The following is a 27665-nucleotide window of genomic DNA, read 5'->3' as shown; positions in this document are numbered from 1 at the left end:
ATGGAGTCTTTTGAAGGACCTAGTCGTGTTAGCAGGGCTAACTTATTAGAAGTCCCCACTGTTAATGATTTCTCTTCAGAGGACGAAGATGTTAAACCTGACATTAAACTTCGTTTCTCTCCACTTCCTCGAAGGCGGACCTCTGCTTCTTCAGAGGAAGAGGAGGCAGATACCCCCACCACCATCGCAAGAAAAGTTTCATTTGCTGATGCATTTGGGTTTGATCTTGTGTCTGTTAAAGAGTTCGATACCTGGGAAGTTCCAAATACAGGACAAAACGATGACATAGAAGATCAAGTTTTCCCTCAGGAGGAGTATTTTTTCTCTCAAATGTTTACGTTACCTGCTTCACAAGAAGAACTTTTGCAAAAAGTGCGAGAGCAGAAAGTACTGTTGGAGTCAGTTGTGTTCCTGCCTGGGATTACCTGTATGAACGGCATTATACGAGTCCTCAATGTATCCTTTGAAAAAATGGTGTATGTTCGAATGACACTGAATAACTGGCTCAGTTATTACGATATCCTTGCAGAGTTCATGCCTAATTCTTGTGGCAGTGAAACCGATCAGTTCTGCTTTAAGTTGACTTTGGTGCCTCCTTACCAGCAAGATGGAGCTAAAGTGGAGTTCTGTATACGCTACGAGACATCGGTTGGTACCTTCTGGGCAAACAATGAGGACAAAAATTACACGCTGATTTGTCACAAAAAAGAAACTGTGCCCAAGGTGGATAATAAACCACACAAAGAGGTTACTGATAGACATCTTAAAGGCTGCTTAAAGACAACACAAAACAGGTGAGGTTGTACCTTAACTTTCAGTAATTTGCAATATAGCTGGCTAATTCTAACTTTCTAAGTGTGCTTGCTGGAGCTAAGATTGCCCATGCTGTTCTCTTCTATTATTTTTTTTAATGATAAATTAGATCAAGACTTGTTTTCAGTAAAGCTCTTGCACATAACAACCAGTAGTTTTCTGCAGACAGATCGGTCAGGATCATAGTTTTAATATACGGCATGCATGCCACTCATTTGAAAAGTAGTGTGAGGGTCTGTAAATTATGGGCTGTGTACCGATTTTGATCTCTGTAGGATATAAATTGAGCTGACATCAGTGAGAGCATTGCTCCAGACTGAGCTAGCTGTACAGTTAAAACACTTTGCATCCGCTTCCTTGGTAAGTTGACAAAAATTTAAAAGCAAAACAAATCTTGGGTTTTCACGTGATTTATTTAATGCTTCATTCTCTGCATACAATTATTAAAACCAAAATGACACTGGTGGTTCAGGAAGCTGATAACTCAGGGAAGGATCCTATTGCAATTAGAATAACTGGTACAAAGTTTTCTGCAAGTGGTTGGGCTATTCTGCAAGTTGTATAGTAGTGTAATAATTCCTTTTTCCTGCCACTGGTTGATGTTTCTGTTTCACAAATGGTGAAATGAATAATGATTTATAAGGCAGAATTGGTAATATGTTAAAAAAAAAAGATATATAGAATTTATCTCATATATATTACTCTAATTAAATTTAGGCAAGTACTATGTTATAAAGTGGCAGTGGTTGACTTATAACTTAACCCCACATAAAAGAAGACACTCAGGAATAGTAACTTTTGGCTTCCTACTCTGTTTTTAACTTGTTTCTGTGAGCAAAACAATGTTGCCTGTGAAAATATAATTCTCAACTTTTTGTTCACCAAATTTGCTATAAATCAGTTGGAGTTCTGCAGAATTGAATCTATATTTTACCTGCAGCATCATTTGCAATACTTAGATCCCAGAACTGAATTCACCTTAAGTTTTTAGTTCCTATACTCTTTCCAAGTAAGGCAGTGCTGTTTGATTTCCCTGGTGCTCTTCCACTGGACTGAACCGGGGGGGAAGGGAGAACAAAACTGTAGGAGTGGTGAGAGCTTAAGGAGAAGGGAGACAGCCAGGGCTTCCGCTGTGCAGAACCTCTCTTCCCAAAACCCAGACTCCATGTGCTGAAAGCCTCTGCCAGCCCTACTTACATGTCAGCCCTGTGAGGAGAGCTGTGCAGTGTGGCTTAGTGCCTGCATCGACACCATGGCGTAAGAGCAGCCCCGGGGCTAAGCCAAGGCCCAATTCATAGCTCTCCTGGTAAGTATAGTTTGGGCCAGCTCTAGGGCCACCACAATGATGCTTCTGTGGGGGAACATCCCTGTATGTCAGAGCAGAGGGAACAATGCCTTTACTTGCTGTGTGGTCAGATCCTGACGTTTGTGCCTGGTTCTGTACGTTGTTTTTGTCCTTCAGGAAGTGTCACATGACCCATTCTGGGTAAATTAGATAGCCTGAGATTCCCTGCAGAAGAGCCAAGATATCAAATACCACAGGCATATGCACGCAGTGTGACTTCAGCCTGAGTTCAGGTAGCTCACATGGAGCAGATGATGGACACAGAGATCTGAGTCTTAATTTAGTGAGGCCTGGGCTTCCAGATGCTTTCACGACTGACCTGAAAATTTAGATAGAATTGCACATTTAAGTTTGAATGACTTCTAGGAGTTTAATTCCCTGAATTCTCCTGTGACAGGCCTAGTGCTAACTTAAGTTGTAGAAGCATTTCCTCTGGGGGTTGCTCTTTTAAATGTATATGCTAAAGGTATTATATATAAGTCAGACAGAGAGGTATTTTAAAAAATGGGAAAGGAGATAACGTCTACTCCTTAACATAAAATTACCTTGTCTCTCATCAGAGTGTAAATTTGTCTCTCTCCATATAAAGCTGCAGAAGAATGTATATATGTATAGATGTGTGTTTGTGTGTAGACATATATAAGTGTATATATACATATATGTGCATATATGTTCATATATACACGTACACACACATACACACATGTATATTTGCGATATTAAAACCAGAGTGGTCAGATTCTTGTTTACATTAAGATCTGTTACACATTTTTGGCAAAGAGTTAACTAATGTACACTTTCAAGACCCCGTTTAGTGACAGAAGGATGTAAAGAGACTTTACAGTAAATGCAAAAATGAGCTGAAAGTATTTTTGGAATATGGTTTCAGTGGTCGCCAAGGCTTCTGAAAGACAGTTCTGGCAGATTGTAATCCAGGACCAATTTTATGCCACAGGGACTTCATTGACTTCACAGCAGTTACAGCTTTCACCAGTGTAAATGAGGTCAGTATCAGGGCCTTTCATTTCAAAAGAACTAAGATGCCAACCTCCATTGCTCACTTGTTTTTCAAAGTGTCTTTGTACATGTTGCCCCTTTGAGTGAGGAGGAACACCCTGAAGACATCTGCAAAAGTACCTCATTATTCTCCTTCAGACCCTCATTAAAACTCCTTTGCTTTGATGCCTAGAAAAAAGCACAAGAAAAACAAACCCCCCAAAACTGGCAAAGTAAGGCTGCTGATGTGCTATGACTCCTTCATATCATGTCGAACAGTGCTGCCTGTTTCCTGTCTCTCCTCCACCATCCCATCTCTCTCTCATCTCATTTTATGCTCAGATGATAAACTCTGCAGCATTTATATATGCTGTGCTGGATTTTTATAGAACATTTAGCAAAGTGGGGGTCCTGGACCGTAACTAGCTTGTCTTAGGAGCTGCAGCAATGCAAACAGATATACACAGAAGTAATAATGGTTTTACCTATGGTTCACACAATAAATATGCAGGTAAGGAATATTGCTATCCATGCCCATGAGCTGTACATCTTAAATGAAAGATTTCTTTATAGCAATCTGAATAGAAGGATATTTTAACAGGACACTTATTTAGGCCCCTATTTCAAGTTTAGAAACCTGTTATAACTTTTTTTTTTTTTAATCTTGGCTCTGAGATATTTACACTTTCTCTTAAAACATGCAATTTACCTCTTCAGTTAAAAAATAATACTGTTAAAGAATTATGTTTTTTAAGCAGAGAGTCTGATCCACTCTAGGGCATACTTGTGTGGCTCATTAAATGTCATTAGTGAGGATTAGTTGCATTAGTTAAGTGAAAGGAATAATATGCACTTTCAGAGGAAGTTACTGAGGAAACGCAATATGACTGTATCATGTTACCCTTAAGAATATGAGCCAGGATGAAGTTGTGTGAATGAGGGCAATGGGGTGGCTTCTGACACCATTATTAAGAAATAACATAAAAATAGACTTAACCTGCAAAAGTTGCACCTTAAAAAAATAATAGTGAAAAGCAAAACTGCATGGAATAATTAATGATGAAAACTGTCTAGCTTTGGATATTCAGAACCACATGATTTAAAATCCTGCCTATTCATTTCATGTTTCATTTGCTTTTGCTTCTATGTCCAGGCATGGACAAGTACTCTTCTCTTAAAGTTTCATAAAATATTTTCTTCTAACTATTTTTCCAAGATAAAATTCTTTCCAATATAATTTTTAACAATATTTGTGTCTTGAAAGGATTCATAGGCACAAAATATAGTTTGAAAAAATAACATTTGACTTTATTAATTTATGTTTTAGTCTATCTGAAGGTGTGCATTTAACTCACGCATACTCATAAACATACTTTGGGAAAAAAATTACTCCTAAAATTTTAAGGTTTTCACTGGAAAAGAGAGAGCTTCTGTCAGTAAACAGCCCTGATTTCTATCATATATATATATATCTATCTAAACACTCAGAAAAATGTAAATAAATTGTATCAGTTTCACTCTTTTTTTATTTGACTCTCGTGCTTTTGGAACATGGATAGTGAGTCTGAACACAAATTTCTCCTCATCCTTACGTTTGGACCATATACATAATTTTGTTGTAGATCCCAGGCTCTTGCATTGGTCTGATCAGACAGGGATTAGTTATATGTTGCATGAGGCAAACTTCTGTAGATCATGCTGCATAGAGCAGCATTGTTATCTGCAAACCATTTCCCCCTTCACTGGTGAGCCTGCACCTCATTTCTGTGCTTGGTCCTGGTTTGCCATCTGTCAAGAGAGCAGCAGGAGCAAGAGCACAAGGAAAATAGCTGATAAGCATCAGAATTTTACAAAAGAGTAAAATGTGTATTTGGACTCCTGTCCTCTGACAAGGAAGGGGAAGGCTAGTATTTTTGTAATAACTGTAAGAGCTATCCTCCCTCTTAGCTCTGACCCCACAAGTGTATCACTGAACTGCTTGCTGTTGGTCCTGTGCTTTTTTTCATAATTGCCAGATTGTATTTCTCTTTGAATGGTAGTACATCAATTCACTTTCCTCTGTGATGCCACTTTAAAACAGAACACAAAATAGAGTGATGTCTCATACAAGAGCTGCCCTATGTACTACGCACGATGAGAAGGAAGACATTAAAAATCCTGGGTCTGTGGGCTGCCAGTGCCATCTTCAGCAGCATAACTACTGAATGGTCTTAAAACAATTGCCAGTGAGAAAATTTCTGTGCATGAGTACTCTCCTGTCTGCAGCTGCTGTCTCATCCCCTTTCTGATGGAAGGCAAAGGAAGTAAATTACTGAAGGTCCAGCCTGTCAGGACTGCGCTGTGCCCAAGACTAGTGCCTAGGCTGCCCCGAGAAATGCAGTTCTGCATCAGCTCCTCTTGGCCTTTCCCACAAACCCATGATGTGACTAAAAAAATCAAAGCTTTTGAGGAAGATGTTTGGAAATAGCTTTGCATGTACTTTGCTGTGAGGAACAACTGTATTATTCCCAGCTGGTCCATTTAAAATATGGCATTTAAATTATGTTCCCTTTTAATCCTTGTTCTTTTGATTATTGCACATCATAATCAGAAAGGGAAAAGGAGAGCAGAAAAGATGTTAAAACACACTTCTTTTTGTACTGTTATTTAATCTCAAGGTTGTTTCTGGCATCTCAAGTCACAAGTTACACCTTGATCAGCATACAGATATGGGATTTGACTAAAGTTTATTACTATTATTAGGAAGTGACTGCAGTCACTGTTTTTACCAGGAGAGCAGCTGCTAGAGAAATTATCCATTCACAGGGAGCCAGCTAAAAGCAGCACTCCTCTCCTTTTCAGCTTGACCTAGTATTCCCAGCCCTTCTCTTGACTCCTGGTCAGTGCCAGTCTTTGCCAGTTGTAGAAGTAGGTAGCACTGGCACCAAAAAAAGACTTCTCCAGGTACTTGAAGACCGTGATTATTGGGGACATGGGATAATTATTTAAGGTGATCTAAAATATATTATTGAGAAAAGTGGGCTAAAAGCAAGCTGTGGAACTGGGGCCAAGTATTAGGAATGCTTCTTAATAATGACTCTACAGTTATCTTTTAAGGAAATTGCTGCAACCTTGCTCTCCAAAGTAATTTAAAATAAGCTAAGGTAAACCACTTGAAAAATGTTCTACAGGAAACAATCCTACCTGGCCAGGAACTATGCTCAATGGTCTTTTTTCTGTCTAATCATAGTATTTCAAAATCCAGGCATACTTACTATTTGAACTATGGAATATATTAAAGACCATAAAGATAGATATCTAAGTTAATGGCATAAGGCTTTGAATGCTATCACAGAAATGCCAAAGAAACAGTTATGTTGATGTTATGGATGAGAATGGCATGCACAGAACAAATAGACACCTGCTAGCCATACTTGTGGTTTCCTCATTGGAGAATAGTTGAAGACTGAAAATTGTCTCATTTTTGCTTTTGTTGATTGCGAACTGTGGTACTCATGTGCCATCCATTTATTGCACTGGAAATATTAAAAGAAGCCTCTAAACTTTTAAGTAACAACATATGCAAATAGCACATTGCTTTACTGGCAGTCTTAGTGTAGTATTTACTCTGGATCTTATCAGTGGTTTCTCATTCACTTCCATGATCTACCTTAGAAACTGCTCTTACCAACGTTACAGAACAGAAAATTGTGCTCTAATGTATGGAAAATACTGCTTGCTATAAAACTTTTTCACTTGTTTGCATAAAACCGTATAAAACTGATGCTTTGTAATCTATCATTTCTCAACTATAAGGTAAGTACTTGTAATTATACATGCATTGCTTGGCTTTACACTTGTAAGATTTTTTTGCAGTTGTTACAATTTCATCAGCTTATTTAAATATGCCAGTACTGTAACACTATTGCAACTGACTCTTAGAGCTCTTTAATGCAGCAACTGGCTTGATCCTGCACCATAAGTAATTTAATGAACATCAGGAGTCTCACTGAACTTTATAGAACCCTGCATGTGTAAAACTATCTTTGAATGCTAATATTTACAGGACCAGAGCTTATTTCTACGCTCTTTCAGATCACTGATTAAGGACCTTCAGACAAATAGAAATACATTGCTAAATTAACTCCTGTATTTCATTATTCAATGACTCTTTTGTTTAGGGAGATATCTGTTTTGCAAATTGAACCAGGCTGGTAATGATCATTTCAATACTCTGTCTCCAGTCCACTCTTCAGGTATTGCAGTTCATAAATGTTCAGTTGGAAAAAAATTGTTCCATTACATTCACCTTGACTTGGCTAAATGTTAGTCTTGAAAAGATGTTTAAAGTCAGTGAAACATTAACTGAGAGCACTGGAGTCATATTTAATCAATGCATTCACTACCAGTGTCATTTGAGCTGTTTATTCTGATTATGAACTTTAAGCCATGATCCAGCCACAGCACAGCAGCTCTGAAATTGAAGCAATTGATTCAGCTACAGTGTAGATCCAGAGAACCAATCAACCATTGTATTTTTAAGATAAAATGTGGATTATCTTCTCAGTTAAGAAAGGTAGAAAAAATGGTCCAAACAAATACTTTGCAAGTTAAATGTAGTCCCTGCCTTAGGGCAAAGGAAGAGATAAGACCTTTTAAACACCGTGGAAGCAAGTTAGAAGTGGTTATTTGATCCCTAGGCCTTCAGTGACACACAAGAAAATATTAGTTGATATGCCAAAACATAGTGGGGGGCTGGTTTACTGACTGTCTCTCTACTCTCCTCCTGATCTGTGGAACCAGCTGATAAACTGACACTAAACCCAAAGATTTATTAGTGCTGGTTACTAATAGTCCTAAAGAGCATTGAAGAGCACTGAGCCACACAACTGAATGTGAACTAGGCAGGTTTTTCTTACTTTGCACTTAGGTGCACCAAGTAGATTTGTATTTACATTGTGTTTTGATGCATAGTTATTGTCCCTGCAATGAAGTTTATGGCTGATGAATGATAAGGATAAGATGTTCAAGCCCGGATCACTTCATGTTGTGATAGAGGGTTGGGGACTTTATCAGTCTTTCTCTCTCTCCAGCTACCCTAGTAAACCTGCACCAGTGTCTCTTAGATTATATTCCAGGTCTTCTGGATAGAAATATTGATACCTATCACACAGCTGCCTTCTTGCTGCGTAGAAGTAAAACAGCATGTGAAAAAAGAAAAGGTTATAAAGTCTCTTCTTGTCGTGATAACACCTGGGAATTTTATCCTCTTGAGATACTTGCTGAATTTACAATTGCTTTCCAAGATTTAGATCATAGTTGTCCTCTCTCAGGAACGACCGGCTAAGGCTTTTTGTGGTCACCCATTCTGTTCTTCTCCCCAGGGGTGGTATCTGTATCTTAGTCTCACCTGACTGTCATCTATCTAGCTACAGTCTCTCTAAGGCATCTGTCACCTTCTTGCATACGTGCCTCAGCATACTGCAGTCAGCCTCTAGGAAATTACTCTCTTCTGACATGGGGACTGCTCCTTCTCTATTTTTGCCATGTGAGATCCAGGGAAAGACCAGGTGCCACATAGGCTGAGGTCTTTTTCCTCTCAGATGTCTCAAAAATAGACAGAACTTGAGAGAAGTGCAAGACCTGTTGATGGTACTTGCTTTTCTCTCCTTCCATCTTTTAAAACAGTGGGAGAAAGAAGCAAGAGAAGAACAGAGGGACTCTACCCCCAACTCCTTTCTACAACACCATTTTGATACTTGATCATGCCCCTTCCAGACTAAATAGCAACCTAAGATGCATATCCTCTGATCTTAGGCCAAAACTAGCCCTGATTTACCTTTTCCTCTTTTTCAACAGCTTGGCTCTGAAGATAAGCACCCCAATAGTAAGGTTGTGTATTACTAATTCACAAAGGAGCTGTCAATAGATCTTCTAATCCTGTCCAGGGTGAATATTTCCTAAAGAAATTCTCTGTTTCTGAAGTAGTTAGCCCATTCTGTTGAAGGACTTATGCAATTTTCTGATCAATCTGTGTATAAAACAGTGGTGTAACAAGACTTCTGAACTGATTTATTTTCAACATTGTTATGTGGATATTGTAATAAGGTACAACAATCCTGACAGAGCTATAAAAGGATCTGAAAAAAGTTGCAATCTTCCAGTACATAGTGGCTGTAACTTAATTTGAGGTATAACTGACTTATTATGCATGGGTTTTTCTGCAGTCTTCATACTTGTAGTCATGATATTTGGGGATACACAAGGCTATATTAAAGGTTTGAGCCTAGCACCAAATTGGTGTTAGGCTCCTGATTCAGACTGTATGGGACTAAAATCTTCAAATGGACAGATATACATGTATATTTTTTTAAAAAATTGTACGAATGTTTTCCCTTTAAAACTCAAGGTCTTTTTTAATGAGCTAGAAAATAAAGACTAATTTCTTGGGACTCTGTTTGCTTTGAGGCTATGATTATTCTCATCCCAAACCAGGCCAATGCATTTTGTTCTGTGCCACCTATGTCCCTGTTTCAATCATAAACTAAGACTGAAAAATGAAAATATTAGTAATTGGAAAATATAATCCCCTGGATAGCACCAATCCAATAATCTTAATAAAAATAGGTTTATTACAAACATTGCCTGAACCCTACTGGGAATTATCTTTTCAGAAAAAACAGTCTAATTCCCTTACAGCTGCTCTCTCGATCAATTGTCCCCCTCGATACTATTAATCATCATACTATATACTGCTTATTTTGAGCATCTTTTTGCACTTCAGTTTCCAAACTTCCTTTCCAATTTTTCCTTGTTTAGAAGTTACCGACAGTCCTTTATTGTCCTTTTGCAGGCCCACCTTTTCTCCTCTTCTGGTGTCAGCCCCTTTTCATAGATGAGAAGACCAAAACTAAGGGTTTTTTCCTCAAGGTGGGAAATACCACAGATTAATATTCTCTTTCTCAGATTTCAGACATTTAAGTAGAGGTTCTCTGTGGCTCTATTTTCATGCAGAATGCATGTGAAGGTTGCCAGACTGACTCTCCTGATAATGCAGTCTTCTATTCACAGCATAGTTTCAAAATGGCAGCTGCAGTGCAAGCCTCCATTGCCATTCCAGCGTGCAAATATCCTCACCTACCACTCTAATGATGAGCAGGTCACTCCGCCTCCCTGCCTCTATCCTCTGTGTCCTGACTATCAACAAGGGAGCTAATTAGTGTCAGTCTTGTTTGCTTGGTGACACCTATTTACTAAGAACTAGATTGAGCCTTCTCGAACACTGCTGGTAGTTGAAGGTCATATAAGAAAATCAATCTTGCCTAGATTTGTAATAAGGGCTCTGATTTTACCTACACCTTCATTCTAACAGGATCACTTGTAATGACATAGTATTTTAAAATATTATTCAGTAACTTCTACTTAATGTTCACACAGCTATTAATTTATGGCTGTTGATTTTCTTTGCAGTTTTTGCTTTAATTTCTGAACCTTTTCCTGTGTGGTCTCAATGAGTTTGGATTCTAACAATGTAATTTAAATTATTGTTTTCTGCATGATTTAAATGAAATTATTTTTCTATTGTGCTTTTAATTTTTAAATACCTCCTGAAAAAATGAAGCATATAAACAGAAGGCAATGATACTGCCACACATGACATGTAATAACAACGTCATTGTTCAGGCACACATAACATAACATCTTCACAGGAGGGATTATTTGAAGTAGAAATGCTCTCAAGTAGGAATTGGCCGTATTTTCAGGTAAAGCCACCTGACAAGTAGAAATTCAGGTGTGTGTGTTAGGAGCCTAGAACTGAGGAACAGTGCTTGCTGAGCTTCAGTCGCCCTCTGCTTTGCTGTCAGCACAGAGAGCTCTTTACAGTATTGGTCTGTCTGTAATTTGTGCAACTGTTGGTTTCTGCTGTACCTAAGGTCTAGTTCCCAGGACTCTATCGCAAGTTTTCGTAGAAGGCAGTTATTTCAGCCTAAGGATGCAGCCAGCTGCCCAGGCCCACAGTCCAGCCACTTCCCGAGCTCTGCTCCCCAACACCTCCCAGAACTTAAGCCCAGTGTCATCAGTTTCCAACACAGCTGTGATGTCCCTACCTAGCATTAAGATCAGCTTCTCTTAACAGTATGTAAAAGCCTGAGAACGACTTAGAGCATTTCCCTGAAAGGTGGTACAGCTGAGTACTTAGTTCCCTTGCAACTTTCTTTCAAAGCCACTTCACTGCTTTACCCCCCCAGCCCCACTAACAGATTTGGTACTTCAGAGCTCACACATGCTGCAGTGTTGACACAGACTGCCTTTTGCTGGTTGCTGCCTTTGCTCTGCTGCTTACTTTGTCCTCTCCTCACAAACCCTGGACAGACTTGCCCCAGTTCTGATTCTACGTGCCCAGCACCTCTGCCTTCTTGACCAGTCATAATTCTGTGTCCAGTTGTTTAGTGCTCTCCTTAGGGTCTAATATCTGAATTTTATTTCATTGGGGTTTATCCCTATGTCCTATCTTAAAAGAGCAGAGGACCATTTAATTTTCTCACGCAGTAATGTCACTTTTCTTGTATTTTCTTCATTATCTACCATAGTCTATTGCAATGTGTCTTCTTGTAGGGTGCATGTCTTTTTTTATGCACCCTGATTTTCATATGCTGCAAATTGGTTTGAATGACTAAAATTTTTTAGCAATCATAAAAAACCTTATTCTGTATTTAGATGATTCCTAAGGAAAAAATGTATTCCCTTAATTTCTAGCAAATTCTTATCAATATCTTTATATACAAATTGTTATAAAGATAAGCTATTCTTATCTAATGGTTTCTAGGAGTTTAAGACTGTCTCAGCAGGAGTTGCTGAGGGATGAAACTTCTAATGATGATTTAAAGCAGTGAAGTGTGTAGGCTGAAACTGAAATAATTATTGCTGTAACCCTCTAAGCACTCTAAGTTCCTCAAGAGAAAATACTTTGTTCAGAACAGACCCTGAACAACAAAATGCTAAAAAAGTAAAATAATAAAAAAACCCCAAACCCTTGGAGCAGGATGATAATTTAGAACTAGAATCAGTATAATGTGAGGATGTTCTCAACAACTGCTCACAAATGCATCAGACATCACAATTAAAAAGGAATAATTATGGCCCCATTCTAAAGTATGTAATATTCTATTCCATTCAATAAGCCATGAACACTTTAAAACCATCAGTGTAATCCACAAACCTATATTTACAACATTAAACTGGATGTTCTGCCTTTTCAATAACTGTCATCTCATCTCTATTATTTTCACCTCAGACTCTAATTGTTTCTTTTATAGGAGCTAACCTACCAGTGTCCTTGGCAGTACAGTTTATGGCTCATGCATTTACAGTAATTGTTTGGGCAATTTGCCACACAGTATAACAATCTTCACATCACAATCAGTTTTTATAATAAACAGCATTAGTTGTGAAAAATACAAGTGATGCATGATTCTTATGGTAGATAAAGGGCACAGAAGATGCCCTTTAGAAAAAGAAAGGAAAATGTTCAAGCCTTGAACTGCTTGAGAAAAATACTGATGTCACAATAGAGCTAATTAATTTGATGGTACAAACAAGAGGGGGAAAGGGCCTTGCATTCATTAGTGTCAATTCCACATAAGAGCATAACGTTCATAAAAATAATATTCTGCCTTCGTTTAGACAAAATGTGCAGGTAAACAAATCAGAAATAAGCACCAATTCCTGCAATAACAATTATTTTGCTCCTTAGGTTTATCAAAGCTCTTTCTCTTCTTTAGCCACAGGGAGCTCAAAGCCTAGATAGGTACAACTTACAGATAGACTTCTGGATGAGGCCAGATCCTGCTGCCCACCAGCCTGGCTGTCAGGCGCTGCTGGGCTCTGGAGCCTCTCTGAGTGGTACGCGTCTGCTCCTGGGAAACTGAACACTTACTTAACGGCTTCTCTCCACAACACATAGATGGTTGCACATAAACCAAGCATGTGGTTCTGCTGCAGACATTTTGTAGACTGTCAATTTTCAAATGCCCAGAAATAAGAGGTCAAGCATTGCTTGGTGAGGAGGCTGTATGATACACCTCCAGCAGGCACAGTCTCCCACATTAGAAATTCTCCAGAGGAGAAAGAAGGTATATGCTCTCTCATGTTGGTGCAAAGGCAGGTGATCCTCAGCTTCCTTGTCATCTCCACACCACCTTATGGACTCAGTCTTGTGCTGAGGCACAGTGAGGCAAGGCCCCAAGAAGCACAAAGGTGGCTTCAAGCCAAGGTTGTACCTCCCCTTCTTGAGCGAGGCTGTGAATTGTCTGCCAGTGCCAGGGCTTGAGACTAATATTTATAGGGTGCTAGAACCATGTGTGATAAGAAATTGTGAAGTGGTTGTATTATAAGACTATGACTTCAACAGTTGATAACACAGGCATCAATGTAAATCAATAGGAGACTTGTCCCTATAGTGAGTTTTGGACTGAACCTTATGGAGGCAAGGAATGAGTTTACATTACCTGTTAAATATTTAGTTCATATATTCAGTGAGGGAGATGGAATAGAATTAACTACAGAGACCCTATCACAAGAGAAGTCAAAGCCTGCACATTGGAGATCCACACACTGGGATCCTTGGTGGCTTCTGAATCTCTTTCATGAGTTGTCGGACAAAGAGAGAGAGGCCAGCACATGATTTGGATCTAGAGCCCAGAGGGTGGGTGGGATATATCTTCAGTGGTAGTCTCACCATGATAATGAGACCAGAATCAAGCTTATGTTTTGTTTTGTTGTGGTTTTTTTTTTTTTAATAGTACCAGCTTTTTTTCCATTCTTACGTGTTCTTCTCTACATGAATTGGTTTTGCTAATATTTTCTCCCCTGTCCCACTGATATTTTAAGACCAGTATAAATAGAGCAATATTTTAAATGTAATTTTCCAGTAAGCCAACTGTTCAGGGAAGATTAAGTTAGTAAGACAATGTGTTGAATTCTTACTCTACTGTGTCTTTAATAGAACTTTAAAATTCTGTTTAGAACTTTATACATATACAGTCTTTCCTACTGCTTTCCAAAATTCCTTCTTCCTTAGAAATTTATTTTTGTTGTATGTTCATGGGTTTTGAATAATATTGCATACGATACTACTGAAGTTCAGAATTACATGTGGAAAATACTTTATTTAGTTTCTCATCAATATTCTTTTAACCCAACTCCTCGAAATGTTTTACAGGCTTTCTGCTTCCAATGTGCATGCAAAATCTTTAAAATAATTTTGTTATTGCTTGGGTTTTCTTAAATAAATGTAGTTATTTCCTCCTCTGCTTCCTTTTGATATGACATCTGCTGCTAATGATACAAAAATAACCAAAGAAAACCACCAGTCCTTCCCTCCCAATGTGCCCCTCTCCCCAGCTCTGTGGGGTTACAGTTCTGTGCAGGATTTCCTTTTGGCTCCAGTGACTTTTCAAACCTGAGCATTTACCTGCACTAATTTACTTTTTGCTCTTCTGCTTCTCAGTAAAACATTGCTGACATATTTAACTACTTCTTTTCAAGGATCTTATATGTTGTTTACATCCCAGTAGCATCATTCTTCAGCAAGGCTGGCTGGTTTTGGTACTAGATCCAAAAGCACTAGTTGTATTGAAAGTTGCTGCTGTGTTAGGCTCCTCTTAACTTTAGAAACCTGACCTGAAATTAAAATAGAATTACTGTTTGGTTAGCAATTTCAATCATCTTGCCAGCTCTTTTCATGAGGACATTTTGGCTTCACCTCAACTTCAGGATAGAAGAGGATCATTTTGATTTTGAATCCACCTTGAGGTAAAAACCAGAAGCATGAAAAATTCTGTGAGAGCCTAAGCATATCTGGATTTTTAAATAAATTGTATTGAAAACTTTTTTCCCTCTTACATGTTTTTACTAAATATTTGAGAAATATATTCTTTAAATACTTTAACGTTTCCATACCTCTTTAAATTTCAGACTAAATAATGTATTCCCACATTTTCTGTTAAACATGAGATAGTATAAAATTCTTCAGGTTGCATTAATTTCAAGAGTTTTACAGGTACATTTTCATCTTTCTATACTCTGCACTCCAACAATTTTAGTGTTTTCCTACATTCTGTATAATAAACATCTTGTGATTTAGGTATTAAGATCTAGCATAAGTGGGTATAACACAGAACAAAGTGAATAGTGCTGCGAGTTATACAAACATACAGACACAACTTCTGCCAAATATTGGTGTGTGAATTAAAACCACAACAAGCTATAACAATCTCACCCATTATGAAGAGATTAGTAGCTCCTGGCTATAGTCCCAAACTTATTTCAGACAAGACCAAAGCACCTGCTGTTCCACAGTGAAATGTGTGCTCCTGAAAGCGTAACTCTCAGGGCATATAGCTGCATAGGAGCATTTGAAATAGATCTGGCTGGACTGGTACTATGGGACCATGAAGTCTTATCCCTTGGTGAACGTGTTACATAATCACGTTCACAAAAATAATATCCATTTTTCCACACCAAGACATTTTCAGTTTCTTGCACCTGGTACTTGCACAGAAAAATTACAGGATATAGTTTTCTAATGTTTACAGATCTTCTTTTAAGTTTCCACAACAAATGTTTTTGTGAACTCGTTCTATTAATATATTAGCAGGGTCTTGCTGCTTAGTATCTTTTCTGTCTTCTCAGTATTTACCCCTTTGCTATATTAATAGAGGGCATTTATTTCTCCTCTCAGACTATTTTGCTAGGCTGAGAATAGAAACACTCAATTTGTCTCCTTGGTTAATATAGATTTTTCATCCTGCCAGTCTTCTTGTAGTCCTCTTCTGCACCTGTTCTAGTTTGAATTAATCTTTCTTGTACATAATATACAAATGTTCCAGACTAGTTCTTACTAGCTCCTGGTGCCATGACATGAATATTTCTTGGAAATCTTTCATTACTGGGAATACCTTCTCTGACACATTACTGCAGAACTCTGTTTGCCTTATTGCCATGGCCATTTCACGTCAATGCCTTGGAAATGTTTTCTGCCAAAAACAAACTCAGATTTTTCTTGTTTGATTGTTTCTCCCAATTTCTGAGCCCTCATTTTGTGGCAGAAACTCTTTTTAGTCCCTAAATGTATAACCTGGCACTTCATAATTTTGAATTTCATCCCTTATCTATTATTCTGATCCTCCAGGCCACCCATTTCTTTCAATCCTCCTCTGCTTTAGTGGTGTCTCCCAACTTCCTATCTGCTGCGGATTTAATTTAACTTTGACTTTTTGTGCCTTGGTCTTTAATAACATGACTGAGTAAGTCTGATTACACAACCGGTCCTTTCCAATTCCTCTGTGATGTCTGCCAGCTCTGTGCAGCCCAGCTTGTGGGGCCCCACTCGGCACTGAGCCCCTCTCCCACCACCCAGCTCTTGTACTCATCTCCCTCTTCTCCAGTTTAATTAATAAATTTCCCATGTGGCTGCACAACAAATGCTTTAATGAAGTCCAGATAGATTAGATAACTGATTTTTAGACAAGGGAAATATAGTAATCTTATCAAAGACAGATATTATGAGGTGATTCTGGCATTTTTATGCCATTTTCCATTTATCTGTATTTATTCTTTCATTTAAGTTTTGTTCTAAATCTATTGTGAAAACTTTTTGAAGTCACCTGGGCCTTGGTTGCTCTGACATTACTCTTCTTTTTCCTAGATATAGCTACTACTTTTCCTACTCTTCTGATACTGTTACAGTAGTATCAGGTCCAATTTGATAGATTTGAATAACAAAGATTTTAAACCAACGTGTGATTTCCTCTGCTCGGTCTCTATTTTGGGTTGGAGATTATGTGCTCCTCTTAATTAGAGCATATTTAAACACCAAGTTCTGCTCCCAGACTGGATGAAATAATATGATTTTCTAAATCTCTGTTCCTAACAGTTATGCCCTGTAAGATCTCTGTTCCTATAAGATTCTGCCCCACTCCTAGCACTGTGGTAGAAAAGTTTAGAAGTCTTCTGATTGTGGGGTTATACATAGATTATCTGAAATCTTTATCAAACCTCACTTCTAGAAAAAATTCCTATTTAATTTAAAAAAAAATCTTGACATGTCTTACTTTATCCCCACCCTTTCTGAAGTCAAAGGAATATTGTTTATTGGCTAATTAATTTGTTTTTCTCATCACATTGTCTATCTACTCCACATCTTTAGGGTTCAAGTTTAACATTTTTTTCTCTGTTTGGGATGCCAGTTCCACATAACTTTTGGAATTCTGAACACTTTTGCAAAATGTCCATCAAATTTTCAGTCCTCTCAGTTCTACTAACTAGTCCCTGAACTTCCCATTTGTTCTTTCTAAGTGCAAAAGTACAGTGATGACCTGTTTTCATTCCTGCTTTCTTTTTATCACTCAGTCCAAGTTATTGATAATTCCATCAAGAATGAATCATATAAGCATAAGTATTTTTTTTTGAAGCTGGTAGAAATTCCTAAATTCATGATGCATTTGATGAAGATGTGTCCCATGCAGCTGAATGAGAAAAAGCAACTGAGCTTCTGCAGGTATACAGCTACTTATGCTAGAGGGGAACTGCATCAGCTGATATCACTGATTTTTCTAGCTCTCATTGTTGTCAGAATGCCTGGATCACTTACTTAAAAATAAAAGTAAATGGTTTTAAACAGAACACAAATTTTGTGTCTCTCACTACACAAAGTAGTCACATTTAGACTACCCTGCACAACACAGTGAGATAATTGATTTCCAAAACAAAAGCTTAATTAATATTATAATTAAAAAATCTGATCATGGAATTCTGATAGTGACCTAGGAAATTTTCAGAGAAATATGGAGAAAAAACATTGAGTCAGAAACCTTACTAACTAGACAAACACCCTCTAATTGCCACTGTTTGATGAAGGAGCTAATTTTTATTGGCTTTTGGGAAGTATCTCAGTCTTTAGGGTGTATATATAAGTTTGAGATTGTTCTGTAGTTGTATGTACCTGTAGTCTCAGCATCTTTGTATCACTTACATTGAAGTAGTGCTGTTAAATGACTATTTGTTTATGCTCCTCAAATACTGCAGTATCAATATCCTCAATTTGGGTTAATTTTAGATTTCCCACTAGAATATTATATGAGGACAGATATTTCTGATGTGGAAGAAAAATAAAGAAGATAGCTGTTACGCTGACCTTCCCTGCACTCAGCTATTTACAGGACAGGTGTGCACAAATAATGGGCTATAAGCCATCAATCTTTATAAAATTCAGTGCAACATGCAAGAAGTTATGTTACAAGCTCTGCAGTGTAGATCCAGGCTGTGAGGCTGTATTATCATCACTATTTATTACCTGTGTTGCAGTTGTGAAAAGAAAGTTGTGGGCCAGGGCTTCAGATGCTGCTAGAACAAGAGTTAAGGGCAAATTCAACTCTAATCACAACAAAAGTAAAACTGAGGTGCTCAGGTCTTACACTGTGTGTTACAGCCCCAGCCACTAAAACTCAGTAGCTATGTTCCAGTTTGAATTTAGAGTTACAAGGTGAGATTCACTCAGCTAATTTCAGTTATCTAAAACTTATGGCTCCAGCCTAAGGTAGTCACTGTAGGTTCCTGTTATGGTCAGTCTCTTCCAGAGGCAAAGAAGCTCCTTTGAGGGATATGTCACTCCATCTCACTCATGGTGTCCATGACAGAGGGAATGAATCTCCCTTCGGAATTGTTAATCTCTCATTGCTGATGATAGGGGTGATGTATGTGACTGTCTGAGCCCAGGTGCTTAGAAAACTAAGTCTAGATAAGGAAACCCCATCTTGGCACATGCCCATAAGCATCCAGCTTGAAGCAGTTTTATACTTGCTCATTTAAAGGTTGAAGAAATAGGTACTCCTTCTTGGCATCCTTTTTCAAAGACTATGTCTATATTTTACACTGAAAAGTTGGTAATCAAAATCAAAAATAATCACTGGATATGGAACACAGGGAACAGGAGACAGAATCCAGTTTCCCTTTTCTCCAAGGAATGTAGAGTAAGCTAAAGAGTAAGGGTCCTGTTTTTACATCCAACTTCAAGAGCAGTAGGGAAATCTGCCCTTCGGTTTCTCCTAAAACAGTCTGCATCCTGGTAATTCGGATACTTTTTGGATGTGTGTGGAGTGTGGTTTTTCATCTCATCAGGGTGTGATAGAAGCTGAAAGTGCCACTGCATCTTGGATGCCAGCTCTGGCTGCCAATGGACTATTATGTTAGATATGGGCATCAACATCTCCCCTTCTTCTGGGAATGCTTCTTGACAGAAAAAAATGTGTCAAACTCCATTCCTTTAAGATGAGGCCCCTTCCAGCATCAAAGGATGCTATTCCTGCTTCCTGAGACTTGCATTCACATGGCTGAAAGATGCAGGTAGCCAGCTAGATTCAAAGAAATGCTTTGAGACACTCTTTTTTCCCCCACTGGATAGCAGTAGAAGGTTCCCTGCTGGGCCCATGTGGTTTTGGGATCATTATTTTGGGTTGACTGACTCCGTTCATGTGTTATACCTGTCTTGGCTCCTAATTCAAGGCTTTTGCAGACACTCTATTAGAACCTAAATGCTCTAATGCATTTGTCTCACAGTAAAGCCCCAACTTACACAGTGTCTAGTCTCATGGAAGCAGGTGGGTGAAAAAGATGCAAAAGGGCAGAAGAAAGTTGAGAACAAGATGTAGCACTAGGACAAGCATTTGAACAGTAAAATAAAAAAGCATAATGATGTATAAATAATAAGCAATAATGATTTACCTTAAAACCACCACAGACTACTGAAAATAAGGCTCTGCCAGCCTTTTCAGGATGAACTGCAGATTATAGCAACTGCTGGCAGGGGAAAGTACAACTCAGTGTGAGTAGGGAAGTGAGAAACATTCAGAGGCTATGCATGGACCAGAATTCAAGAGTGATGAGACATTCAGATGGATAGCAAGAATATTCAGCATTATTGCAATTAATGGTGAAAAAGAGCTGTTGAGAGAGCATTGAATCTTGTGCTTCAAGGACAGCTTCTAACAACAAAAGGGCAACAGGAAAATTTAAGAGTAGTGCAAATTACTCCAAGTATTTTCCTACAAGAACTTTACATCTTCCCCTGAAGTATCTGATGGTGGCCAGCATCAGAGATCAGATGCTAGACTGGCAGGATCTTCTGTCTTCTTTAGTCTGGCAATCCCTATAAAGGCTGGATTTTAAAAAGTTGGTGACAGACGATGTCTAGGTTCTTTTAACAGAGTATAAATTTAGCATCCTCCTTCTGAATTAGGCATTTAGGTGGCAGAATTAATGTTACATCAATTCAAATGAAAGACGCTAGGAGAAAATAGAAGGGGAAAAGATTAATATTTGAAAATTAGAAAGTAATTTTCTGTAACAGAGGTGGACGACTGGTTGAAAAACGCATAAATTAAGACCTACAGAAAAAAAAATTGCTCCTCATAGAGAAGTCATTAGGAGTGATATAATAATTTACATTTTACATAAGTGACATTCTTTTTATAATTTTTTTCCCTTTTCCACTAAAGGTTACATCCCTATAAGCATGCAATTCAAACTGCTATCACTTTGCATTGGTATTGATGAGGTCTGCAGGCACTGAGCATCTCTCTGTAGGTGTTTGTCATGTTGGACCTGGCCTTTGTTTTCACAGCCAGCAAAGCAACAGCAAAAATTGCACCGGCTGCAGGGAAGCAGAATTTGTTCCTGCCAACCAGGCATAGCTTAGCAACGGGATTTATACTGTATACATGCAGGGAGAATCTTTTGATTTATTTCAGGTAACAAAGATGTCTTTTTCCAGTGATCTCTGTATACATACAAATATTTGAAAAATATAAACAAGAGAGAGGCCTGGTCTCCTGAACACATATATCCTTCCAGACCCTTGTCTGACCCCAAAGTTACGCTTTTCTGTCACTGACCCATCTAATCACCTTTGTGCTGCTTTCTCAGAAAAGGCCTGGGAAAACCAATCAGTTTTGCAACGTAATCTGAAGGTCAACACATTTTCATTTTCTTGGCCAATTCTTTCTTTGACCAAGACTTAATATCAGGTCACTCAAAAAAAGCTACATTTTGTAAAGCTGTTATTTACAGAATTTCAAACAGCATTCAAAATTTTGTGTAATTAACTAACCGTCTTTATATCTGAGTCTAAGAGGAATTAGAACAATATTTTTTTCAGAATAACACAGGAAGTTTCTTTTTGTTTAACAGCAAAGAAGAAATATTGGCAACGTCTGATGATGACACATGGAATAATTCAAGGACTTCAGGTAAAACATCCAGTTTAATTAGTTCTTCCTTACTGCACACGTTAATTAAAAAATAGTGTAACAACCAACCTCATGGAAATTATTCGAGTATGTTTTTGTTAACTCTTCAGACACAAACATCCCAGAGATTGTTTATTCACAAGCAGAAGACAAAGACACCAAACCAGTTAATGAAAATATAAAAGATAAAAATGCAGAATACAACCTGAGTGATCATGAAGATGATGAAAAAGAATTAGAGTTGCTGGTAAGTGTTATACAATTATATCTACAGTATTAAATGATTTGAATCCATTTATGCTTCAAAGCTGGTGAAATGCCCCCTTTTAACAGAGCTGACTGATGTACTAATTTACAAATGTAAAGCCTTGGTCTGTACTTTCATTGAATCTCTAACTGATTCAACAATAGAAGGTGCTTTGATTTCAGTATAGTGCATCAACTTTTTCTGGTCTTAAATTAATGACTTCTCCCTTTTACTTCTTTACCAGAGGCTCTAAATGACAGTTTGAATGAATTAGAATAGTAGCATTTAAAAAAATCTTCCCTCCTAGTCTCTAGGATGGAAATATTCTTAAATAAATGCTTTATATTCAATAAAATTGTATTTATGGCACTGTTTGCTTTTGGGGTTTTTCAAATGATAACTATGTAACATGCTATATGAGCAAAACAAACATATATATTTATATTAGCAGATTTTTCTTTATCAGTATTTTTTATAATAAATTTCACACTCAGTAAACATTCAATCTATTTGGATTTGTGTGTGTGCATGTGTGTGTGGTTTGGCTTGCATTTTTCAGTATGAAAGAAAAAATGGCAATAAATGAGACATGTACAGCAATCTATTATTCTCAGTGTCTGTTCTCAGCTCATATCATTTGGGTGCATAGATTCATAATCATAGATTATAATAGCTATCACCTGTGAAAATGTGAATGCTGAATCAGACAGGAGAGGAAGATGAAAACCATTCTTTTTTTTTCTTATTGATAGAGAGAGAATAAATTCCCCTTATTTGAATATAAATTTTTCTTGTCTTTTACTTAAAAAAAGTTGAAAATTGTTGCCTATTGTGGGACCTTTCACTGTCTGAAAGTCAACATCTTCTTCTTTTTTTGGTGAAACATAAAAAGGAGGACCTTTAAAATCCCTTGTTGTTCTCAGTTCACCCTGTCACAAACAGCAGGATCAAATTTAACCGTTTGTTTATCAATTGCCAGGATTGTCCGTACAATAAATGAAGAGGGAGCTATAATTTAGATGTTAATTTGCACTATGCGCTCTTTAATGAATTAAACAATGAGGGCTTATAATAGATGGAAATACAACCAAATCTTTGAAACGCACAGGCATTGGCTCACAAGACAGCTGTGCAGTTGACAAGTAACATGAGCCTTATGTGAGAAGAAGGGGAAATCGTAAGATTTGCATATAATTATTGAGATCATGCAAATGTCAGTTATGAGGAGGGGAAAAAAACACAGGCATCTCACTGTTAAATCCTGACAGTTGGCATCACCGAAGAACTCAAATACACTTGAGCACTGGTTGGCAGAGGGTCATTAAAACAGAATTTGCAGAGACATTAGCTCCCTCACTTTTCTTTGAGTGACGTTTTACTATTAATAGTTTGCAGAGGCTTTGCAGAAAACATATTAATAAGAGAAACTGTAATGGGTGTATCTACAGCAAGTGCAAATGCATAAAGGGGTGCCCAAGAAGCTAGCCTCTAATTGATCAGCTAGTGCTATCAGTGTGACTGTGCTAAAGTGAGAAGAGAGTGCAATGACAAGCAGGCATAGCTGAATAATACAATATGATATTTGGGAGCTAGGAGGGAGAGTGATTAGTTTCTGGCCTTTTACTTCGCTAATCTCATTTCCAACTCATGTCTTACCAGATTGTCTAAAACCAGGCTGGTTTGAAGACTGTAAAATGGTCCCTGAGAGAAATGAAGCACAGATAATCCTTACAGTATTTGTCAGTGTGAAATGTGTCTTTGTTTTACTGGACAATACCGTACATTACCGGGCTTTGATGTACTGTATCAATGCCCTCATTTGAACACCAATCCTCCTCCCTTGCCTCACGGCTTCCTCTCTTCAAACCTAGAACCTAATGTATAGAGAATGAATTAGCCTCCCTTTAAGGGAATATTCTCTTCAGATTTAATTTGTGTAAAATGCACTAGCGGCTTACTGAACTCATGAATAAAGAGAGAGGGTTCTGAATGCTGTTTTATTTCCTGCTTTTTTCAGCATCACCATAAAGCTCATTACCTATGTTAAAAAATACATACAATGCAAATTTTGCAAATGGTTTGGAACATGTTTCCGTAAAAGCTTTGTTACTGAAAACAAAACTTTTCATAACAGAATTCTGCTTCCTTCATTTGGCGTATTTTTGCAAAGTGCTTTTTGATCATTCTTTTCTATCCTATTGTTTCAGCTAAATCAGCACTTCACAGGAGCTAGAGATACCTCTTCCAGAGATGAAAGGAATTTATACAAAACAGAACCAGTTAATTTTACAAGTGAAACTGAAAGACTGGAGGAAAAGCTAACCTGTATAGAAGGAAACAGTGACTTGCACCCTGTGCCTATGAGTTCCTCATCTGAAAACACTTCTCAAGAGATAGGAGGAAAATTAAAAGATAAAGTTAAGTATTCCCTAAGAGATTATAATAGTCAACCATCAGGGAACGAAGTCACTGCTGGCTCAGTAAACAGCAGTGAGAGGTCTTTGGAACATACTTTGCAACATACAAGTGAAAGCCTTTTATTGGGAAAATATTTTCCTGGGACAAAGCAGAATGAGGCTATCGATATTACAGCTACTGTCTCAAGCCGACAAGGAGAGAGCCACACAGATATTTCAAAAGGTGAAACAGATAATGTCTTGGGAAGTAAGATGATGGAGAGGTTATTCATCAGTGAGGATACTGCTGATACCTCGAAAGGGGCCTGTGAGATAAGACCAGAAACCATTTCTCCAGAGCATGATGAATCCATGCAATTAAATGCATGCATAGCAGGGACACTGGATGGCAATGCTAATCCAGCTCCAGAGCACCAGGCGCCGCAAATGTCTCACCAAACTCTGGATTCATTGTTGTCAGATGCTGACAAAAATGAAGGAAAAATCAAGATGATTGAAAGCAAAGTTCGGGTACATTTAAGAGAAGATTTATATGCCGACACTTTTGCACATGCTGATGTCCCAATAGATTCCACAAAAAGCCAATGTACGCAAAAAAATGGAGTTGATGAAATGTCAGGAAAGAACTATAACACTGATGCAGGGAAGGAGAAGAAAGTCATCGAAGTAGCCGATTTAGCACTAATCGGTGAGGAGGAAGCACCCAAGCCTTTGAAGTCACATAGAAAACACACCACCAAAGCATTGAACACAACGCCTCTGTCAGCTGAAGACAACAAACAGGCACCCAGGCCTGCACAGGCAGATCCCCCGACATCCTCTCTGGGGGATGAAAGGAGAGCTGAAGACACTCGGGAACACAGAGTATTCACAAGGTTAAAAGACAGAGGAAAGTCAGACAACACAAATAAAGGAAGACTGATAGGAAAGGAAAGCGAAGCAAACCCCGTGGAGCAGAGGTGGCAGGAAACGGGTAGCGAGGTTCGGTGGGGAGCGAGGGGTAACATAGGGCCTTGGAGTACGTCTGCCACAAAGGAGTTGTTTATTTGCCAGGAGGCAGAGAGTTGTGAAAAGTCTTCTGTCTCTGAACAGGGTATTACAGAGGAAGCAGAAGCAGGTACAGCTTATATAATTAAAACAACATCAGAAAGTGCTCCAGAAAAAATGTCTGCCAGTGAAAAAGCAGTAATTGCTAAGCTACCTCAAGAGACTGCACTAAGTGACAGGCCCACAGAGGAAAAGGAAACAGCGTTTGATACACATGAAGGGAGAAATGATGGTTCACATTATGCTCTTTGTCAACTCAACACAGTGGGTGTATTATATGACACTGAATTTGAAAAGGAATCAGTTTTAGGTATTTATAATGCATGCGTACATGAAACACTGCAAGGAGAAACGATGTCTGTATGCAATAGAAGGGAAAAACGTGCCAAAGCACAACCAGACATGGGCAATATTCTACCTGTAGGAGAAGCAGTAAAGGCTTCTGCTACAGGAAAGAAAGAGGATTTGCAGCAGGGTTTATATTCAGAAGTATCTAAATATCCCTCCCTGAGCACCCAGAAGCATCTATATGGTGAGGAAGCAGAAGAGCGCTATAGGGAAGAAAGCCATGTTGGTACACTTTCCTATTTACATGCTAAAGCTGAAACAAAAATGCCACCTTCTGGTACAAATGTTGTGCCCAGTTACCATTACAAAAGCTCTCCAGTGGCATCTTCTGAAGGTTCCACTGTGGCAGGAAATATGGAGCATCTGTATAGACACTTTGAATTCAAAGTCATTGACAAGGCTGCTGCTGAGTCAGGGTATGATTTAAACCTACCAAATGAAATGACATGTATTAATAAAAACCTCTCTCCTGAAGCTGAAAAAAAGGAAGTACCTTCCACTTCAGACATAGCAATTTCTAGAGAAGGAAGAGGAAGAAATATAGATCAATGTTTCCATCAAGCAGAGTTCAAACAAGAGAAGTCATTGAGGCCAGAGATTTTAATTAGTAAGACTACTGAAGAAGCTGGAGGGACAGGCTCTCAATCTGACCATTTAATAACTGAGGGGAAAACGCTAAACTGGTTTGATGGCTCACAGAAGGAAAGCCAACACATTTCTGATTCTGCAAATATTTCTAACCAGAAGAGTGAAGCACGTAAGTTACCTAGTGAATCTCCAGGTTTAAAACATATTGCTTGCAAAATCTTTTATTTCTTCATCTTTCTTCTGTTTGCTGCAACACTCTACCACTATGATTTGATGGTTTGTCTTGCACTCTATCTGTTCTCTTTGTATTGGCTATACTGTGAAGGAGGAAGAAACAAGGAGTCTGTCAAGAAGGAATAACACTGTTTGATTGTCAACTGTGCTCAAGATCCATGGTCCAACCCCTCCAAAGCATCTTCACTGTTAAGGAGCTTATTCATTGTTAGAACCAAAGCAAGTTTTCCACTGAAGCATCTTTTTTAAAAGATTACATATGAAGTTGAGCCTTCATACAAGTAATTATACTATATAGGACCATTATGTTTGGATCATTAAATACCTATATGAATATGAGTTTTGAAGCACATCAAGTTAAAATGAAGTACAGCTGTTGCTCATTCGCAGGATACAAAGAAGCAATGCTTCATATCTCTTTAGTACTTAAAAAAAACATTTTCTTGCATTAATTTCTTTTGCAGTAAAGCTTCATATTTTTCTGGGAGTTTTTGTCTAAGATTTCATGTAGTACATAACAACACAAGGAACAATATAAAAACTCAGTATTTTGGCACTGGCATTGCAGTTGATAATCTGCTAGTGTAATTAGCCAATGCTCTAAGAAATATGACACCCATTGATAGGTTAATATTTTTTTCCAAATTTTTATTTCATTGTTTTGGCTTAGAGCTCCAGTGGTACCCCTGTTTGAAAAATGTAAGGCTTTGACTTCAGTAGCATCATGTAACTTTTGGGATGTAACTGCATAGCAGAATAGATGTGCTGTTTCCACCCTGAAAAGATTGAAGGCCACAGCCACAGGCCTCTTACCATTCACTCATGTGCACGAATGTTTTTGTTTTTTGTAAATGAGGACTGTGTAACATGACTGAGAATTTCACTGAGCTAAGTGTTATTTCAGACAAAGCCTTTGAATGACATTTTTTCATCAGTGTTGCTTGAGCATATCTACAAAGCATTAAATAAATTTTACAAAGGAGTGCTATGACTGTGTTGGGCATGTCTGAATTAGGTTTACTGCTTTCTTCTATGGCTTGTTACCTAGAACTAATCAAACACGAAGAGAAAACACAGGGCATAGCCCTGATGTTCAGTGAAGTTGCTTTGTGTGGTTTGGGTGAGGCAGAAAAGCCTGGTATCTGCCCTAAGGAGAGCCCAGATTGATCCAGCACAGCAGGATTCCCATGAGGCAGGCACGCTGGTGGCTCCACTGCTCCAACATTGTGGGTCTCCTACATAGGGTCATGCCCTAAGTTTGTCTGAAAAGAAAAGGATGGACAGATTATGTTGTGCTTCAGCCATTTTCCAGACGAAGGTGACAAATGCCATCATAAGTAGTATGT

The 27665-nt window shown here is 38.2% G+C and overlaps 1 protein-coding gene across 2 annotated transcripts; it reads left to right on the top strand.

Annotated features, from left to right (window-relative positions):
- PPP1R3A (protein phosphatase 1 regulatory subunit 3A) lies at positions 1 to 27307 on the top strand. Of its 2 annotated transcripts, XM_074825469.1 has the most exons (5): positions 1 to 794; positions 21380 to 21438; positions 21549 to 21685; positions 23893 to 26254; positions 26411 to 27307. In XM_074825469.1, exons 1-5 carry the CDS (start codon positions 1 to 3, stop codon positions 26443 to 26445), a joined length of 3387 nt encoding a protein of 1128 aa, XP_074681570.1. In that variant the 3' UTR covers positions 26446 to 27307. The 2 variants fall into 2 exon arrangements, with proteins under 2 accessions (XP_074681570.1, XP_074681569.1); XM_074825468.1 differs by having other exon boundaries at positions 23893 to 27307.
- The last annotated feature ends 358 nt before the right edge of the window (positions 27308 to 27665 follow it).

The sequence above is a fragment of the Strix aluco genome, chromosome 5 (genome assembly GCF_031877795.1).
Source record: "Strix aluco isolate bStrAlu1 chromosome 5, bStrAlu1.hap1, whole genome shotgun sequence".
Classification (NCBI taxonomy): Eukaryota; Metazoa; Chordata; class Aves; order Strigiformes; family Strigidae; genus Strix; species Strix aluco.
Note: the sequence above shows the minus strand (reverse complement) of the source record. Positions and strands in the feature narration are given on the sequence as shown.